The sequence below is a fragment of the Juglans regia genome, chromosome 10 (assembly GCF_001411555.2).
Source record: "Juglans regia cultivar Chandler chromosome 10, Walnut 2.0, whole genome shotgun sequence".
Lineage (NCBI taxonomy): Eukaryota > Viridiplantae > Streptophyta > Magnoliopsida > Fagales > Juglandaceae > Juglans > Juglans regia.
In genome coordinates, this window is record NC_049910.1 from 16,074,214 (window position 1) to 16,080,107 (window position 5,894).

General features: G+C 29.9%; 1 protein-coding gene across 1 annotated transcript; it reads left to right on the plus strand.

Moving 5' to 3' along the window:
* Positions 1 to 629: 629 nt before the first annotated feature.
* Positions 630 to 5,488, plus strand: LOC109006001. Its single transcript, XM_018985134.2, has 6 exons — positions 630 to 1,188; positions 1,996 to 2,049; positions 2,217 to 2,264; positions 3,094 to 3,132; positions 3,818 to 3,862; positions 5,091 to 5,488. Exons 1-6 carry the CDS (start codon positions 706 to 708, stop codon positions 5,202 to 5,204), a joined length of 783 nt encoding a protein of 260 aa, XP_018840679.2. The 5' UTR covers positions 630 to 705; the 3' UTR covers positions 5,205 to 5,488.
* Positions 5,489 to 5,894: the final 406 nt, after the last annotated feature.

Consider the following 5,894-nt stretch of genomic DNA (forward strand, 5'->3'; position numbering starts at 1 on the left):
CAACTTTTACCATATTTCACACTCTATATTTTTTTAAATTTTTTAAATTTTTAATATTTTTTTTTGAATTTATTCTTTTTAAATTATTTCAAATTTTTTATTCATTATTCATATAATAAATATTTAATAAAAGAAAAAAATAATAAAAATTAAAAATAATGTGGAGTGTGGAGTGTTAGGAGGTTGTAAATATTTTTTATTTTTAAATATTAAAAAAAAACAAAAACATTTGTGATTACAATTCTTATATATAAAAATAATATTATATATAATCGTAGAATGAGTAATTACAATTTTTATTGTTTTAAAAAAATATAAAATTTATTATTAAAAAATTAATTTTTTTTTTTAATGTAGCCATAGCGTGTATGCTCACTTTTTCTAAATGAATTGCATGATACTTGCTTACTTTACTACTTGCAAATTTCATTTCTCTGTTAACAATTGATCTTGGGTGACATGGTATTATTATTTTTTTAATATTTAAAAAATAAAGAAATTGCTAATATATATGCTCGGGGTGATGACCTAAGTATGTGACCTAAGCATGTGACCTAAGCATGTGCTCGGGGTGCATTTGGACAGCATGTGAACAAATGCAGTACCTTTCAGTCATAACCACTGGCCTTCGGCAATGTAGCGAACCCATGCATAAATACGAGAGTTGTCCATACAATAAAATTGCAAAATTATTGTAAGGGGAAAATGGAGGAGATCCGTGAGGTTGCTAAAGCTTATTACGAAAACTTGACAGAGCAGCAGCAGGAGAAAGCCCAGGATGATTTCAAAAAGATGAAGTTGGAAAACAATAAAAGCATGAGCCTAAATGATTTCTTGGATTTCTTCCTGCAAGACAATTATCCAAAAAGTGTTGCTTGTTCTTTGTTCAAGGATCTAGACGTAAATGGTGATGGCAGCCTGGATTTCGACGAGTTTATCACCTTGTTCTATCTGTATCAAAGCAAGAGGCTATTGTATTGTCGTGGCTGCGAAACGTTTCTTAATGGACTCTATTTCACTTGCATCAAATGCTTTGATTCCACCAATAATAGCTACGACCTCTGCTCCTTGTGTTACCGGAAAAAAAATATTCAGCATGACCATGGAGATGCAGTCTTCTTGGACAACTACGCTTTACTCCGCCGGAACATCAAACGCTCATCGGAAACGGCAGTAGACCCAGTTCAGGTATAACATCTTTGTTGACTTTATAGTTAGTGTACTACTAATAATTATGTCTGTTAGATTTATGGAAAATGCTTCATGTCCCGCCGGGGCTCTTGCTGAGCTATAGCATTTTTTTATCTATTTTTTTCAGTTTTTTTTATATAGATATTTTTAATAATTTTAAATATTTTAAAAAATAAAATAAAATTATAATATTATTAAAAAATATTTTTTTAATCACGAAATAGAATAAAAAATAATATTAATTCTACTTTGTGATTAAGGAAGTATTTTTTAATGATTTTTTTTTTACTTTCTGATTAGAGAAATGTTTTTTAATGATATTTTATATTTATTTTATTTTTTAAAAATATTTAAAAGTGTAAAAAAAAAATCTATATAAAAAATAAATTAAAAAAATATACATAGAAAAGTAAATGTTAAGCCCAACGGAAGCCCCCAGCGGGGTTGTAGCATGTCCATTTTAAATATTTAAAAAAAAATCATAATATTATTAAAAAATACTTTCTTAATCATGAAGTAAAATAAAAAATTATATAAAAATATTTTTATAACTTTTTATTTTACTTCGTGATTAAGAAAATATTTTTTAATATATATTTTTTTACTTTCTCATTACTCGATCGACTAATATATGCATGTGTTGTGCTTCTTCTTAGATATATTAATTAATATCATGTATGGCAATCGTACGTGTTCCACGATCGATCACATGATGATGGTCTTTTTATTTATATCTCTAAAAAAAGAAAACAAGTTTCTTAATCCTACGTGACTTTGTGATAAAGCAATTGATCTTTGGTGTAGGTCAAAAACGATGAAAATGAAGGTCAATATGTCTCTGAATTATCGGATCATCAGGTATAATTAATGTCTTTTACTTAATTAATGTGGTATCGTTATTGTTTATTTTATACCAGTAAATTTGAGTCTTATGATCAGTGCTCTTGTTAACATGATAAACGCGATATATTCTTAGCTAGCAAGGCTCGACTTCTTTGTGATCATATATATATTTTTTGATTTAGGAAAACATTGCAACTCATGAAGCAGATTTAGATGACTTTAATTACCAGGTAATCTCTCTTTTTTATATATAAATATATATATATATATATATTTATATCTTCTACTTCTTGATCTATCTCGTGTTTTTTAATTGAATTTTTTTGTTTTTTCCTATGCAAGTTTTGTAAGGGTGCCTGCATAGTCCTAGATGGAATAGAATTATCCTCTCTATTTTAACTTGGAATGGATAGTAACTATTTATTTAGGTTAAAATAATATTGAATTTGGAACGAGTTGAGTTTGAACAAACCGATTTCGTTGGTTTGGAATTCAAATTTCTCAATCAATTGGATCAGTCCCTTCTTAATTATATACTTATATTGTAGGATAAGTGTGAGAATACTCTAAAATTCTTTCCTAATTAATCCTAATATATTCAATCATATACCTTTCTCATTGAAACATATCCATCCTTCATTTGCTTACACTCGACTTGGCTCAGATTTTTCCTTAATGAAGTTATTCTATTATCAACCTAGTGTATAGATCAGTGCACAATGTTTATCACTTAAATTGTAAGAATATTTGATTTGTAAGATTCAAATTTTAAAATTTCTGTTCTGAATTTTATATATTATAATTACTAAGTAAGTATCCACAAAGGCTAATTATAAATAGAATTTTTCTTCCCTAATAAACAACACATATTATAAGCTTGACTTGGTTCATTTGAACTTCTTCAAAACAAGCAATGACGCATAGAAAATTGCATATATCAACAAGCAATGGTAATATGGATGTATATGCATGCATGCGTACTTATCATGTGTGTTTAAATTTGTGTATCAACCATGCATGCGTGACTTCTTGCTAACCAACAAATATTTTTTGATGTAGGAAAATCATGAAGAAGTTGCAAATGCATCTAACCAGCTGGTAAAACTCTCATTATAATTAACATGTAATTGTAAGTCGACCAAAGGCTTGCTAGCTAGCAACGTACCGTGTTAGACGTCTGGCTACCAAGACCAATTTATTGATCTAGGAAAACCATCCAAACCAAGAAGATAGAAATGAATATAATTTAATGACTACTGTTACACATACTTACAGTTTTATTTATAAAAAACGTAGAATCAATTTATTAGATTTCTTTTGAAAATCAAAATTTTGAGTTTCAGATTTTATAATTTTCAGCATATCAATAACTAGCACGTGAATAAATCAATTTTTTATATGTTTTTCTTAAGTACAATTAGCATTTCTAGTATTGTTTTCTACTTCTCTAGTATTTTTGTTGCACACACATGATCTATACATTTCATATGGAGTAATGTTATATACAGTCGTAAAATGTGCAAGCACCACACAATCGTTTTGGAAAAGAGCGGGGTTTACACGAAAAAAATTAGTTTTTTTTTTCATGTGGGTCTCGTATTTATTTACTTTTTTTTTTCAAAATGATTATGTGGCAGTTGCATACTCTATGACTATAAATATAATTTCTCTTTCATATATACAAGTCGATTGAATCCTATTACCATTGTTAAACGGATGAAAACATTTCTCAATTATATGTGAGACGTTGTTACTTATAAAAGCAACTTCTTAATTGATGCAGGAAAAAATTGCAAATCGAAAAGTTGCAAACATGCCTCGTTACAGGGTAATTCTCGCATTCACTTCTTCCATGTGATATCAAAGTCAAATACTATATTAGAAGATATGTGATTTTGAAAATTTTGATAAAACTTTAATTTCCTAGGTAAAATAATTGGGGCGGAAAGACTTTTCATGACCAATTAATAAATTCATATGCTCATATGTGAAATAAATATTCAGTAATTTTGCTTTATCTAATTAAGGATGCAAAAAGAGTCATATCGTGTTGGTTGGTATCAATTTTGGCTCAACCAAAAATTGAAATAAATAATAAACAAGTTAGACACGTTTGAGCCAAACATGGTAGTTTATTATATAGGTCAACTTGACACAACAAATAAGTTCATTTATTTATATGGGTTCAATCGGGTCAACTGGACACCACACGCTGCTCGTTTGACCTGGCTAACATGCAAGCAAACCTCTTGAGTAAATTCTCTATGCCTACGTACGGCACCCCTCATGGATGAATCTTTGAAGGCATATGTCTCAATGACATCTTTGACATCATAAGCAATATCTCTTATGCTTTCAACCAAGTTGTTTATGCATGGTCTCGTTTTCATGAAGTTTTGCATCTGCATCTTTCTCATGTAAACATTGGATTCATTTGATCTCAGTTTGCTACTGTTGGACTTGGTCACTCTCTCCAGCTAAGTATCTTGCTTCTTTAATGAACAAATCACCAAAAATTTTCACCATAGAAGAGATAACAACATCGACTATTTCTATCTGCCAAAAGAAAATGGATTGACCCATAAGCTTGAATACTCTCTCCCCTTCATTTAAAGAAACTAGATTTCGATACGACCCGATTCTTGATTTGGTCAATTTGGGTCGACATGAATTAACCCAAACTGGAATACTCTCACCCTAATTGTGTTATTTCATGTCTGTTTTGTGTCAAAATTTGACTGCCTTAAATCTAATTAATTTACATTTCATACTAAAACGATAAAGAAGATGTTCTCTATGGGAACAATTACTAATGGGGTAAGTCGATTCGATGATTATTAAAAGCACTATGATGACTATTTAGTCCCTTCTACATGAAACCAGTTTATAAATCTTCATCGAACTGTTTCTTTTTGGACATTTTCTTTAATTTCGGGCATGCATGCAAGATAAATTAGAATGATGAACCAAGAATCTCCATTTGTTGTTTCAGCTTTTTGTATATGCTCTATAGATCAATTACACGCTTATTATATTTGTAATCGTTCAAATTTTAGAAACGCGATCGAATAAGCAAATTCTTTGCAAGACAAGCTGCAACCATGACATCAAAAGTAGTAGGCGACATCTCAAAGGCTCCTGACAGTACCGACAATTGCAGTGTCATGTGATGGTTATCACGTAAAACAGATCTGGAAATTGCTTTAAATTAAAGTAGAAGTTAATTATAAGCTGTGAAATGTTATTCCGTGTTCAGTACAATCATTTCTAGCATTATTAATGTGTGCATGCATGTGTATAAATTGACAATATGCCATATTGTATCATAGTACGCATGCATTAGTCTAGATAGATATTGTATCATATTATTATGCCTTCATTGTCTATAAATAAACAGCATCTTGAATTTTATAAACAACTTTATTAATGGAGTAGTTCAAGAACAGTTTAATTATGGCAAATTTCCTTATAGTTCTAAAAGTTGGCTAACTATCAAAATAAAATGGGATGAGCCAAAGCAACACACACACACACATATATATATATATATATATATATTAATATCATTTATTGCGAAGCCAACTTTTCAATATCAAAATGGGATGAGGTTACAATCCCAAGCACAATGGAGGTACTTGGACTTCGCCACCACTTGGTGGTCCAGTGGGAGGGGAGACTACTACTCTAGACCGGCCATTTCTGTTTCATTTATTTTTTAAAAATTGTTTAGTATTGAGAAATTTTCTTTTATTTTTCAAATTGAATCTCGTGTTTTTGAAATAAGAGAACTATAAATCTTCATGTGGGAGTCTGTAACGCCCGTCCCCGAGGGTTCGGAGAGTTAACTCATATAACCTGAT

What these genes read in the sequence shown, in the direction of transcription:
- LOC109006001 (XM_018985134.2), top strand. Translation starts at nt 706, where the DNA reads ATGGAGGAGATCCGTGAGGTTGCTAAAGCTTATTACGAAAACTTGACA. An exon ending in CGGCAGTAGACCCAGTTCAG is followed by an intron (nt 1,189 to 1,995) that starts GTATAACATCTT and finishes TCTTTGGTGTAG; the next exon opens with GTCAAAAACGATGAAAATGA. An exon ending in CTGAATTATCGGATCATCAG is followed by an intron (nt 2,050 to 2,216) that starts GTATAATTAATG and finishes TTTTTGATTTAG; the next exon opens with GAAAACATTGCAACTCATGA.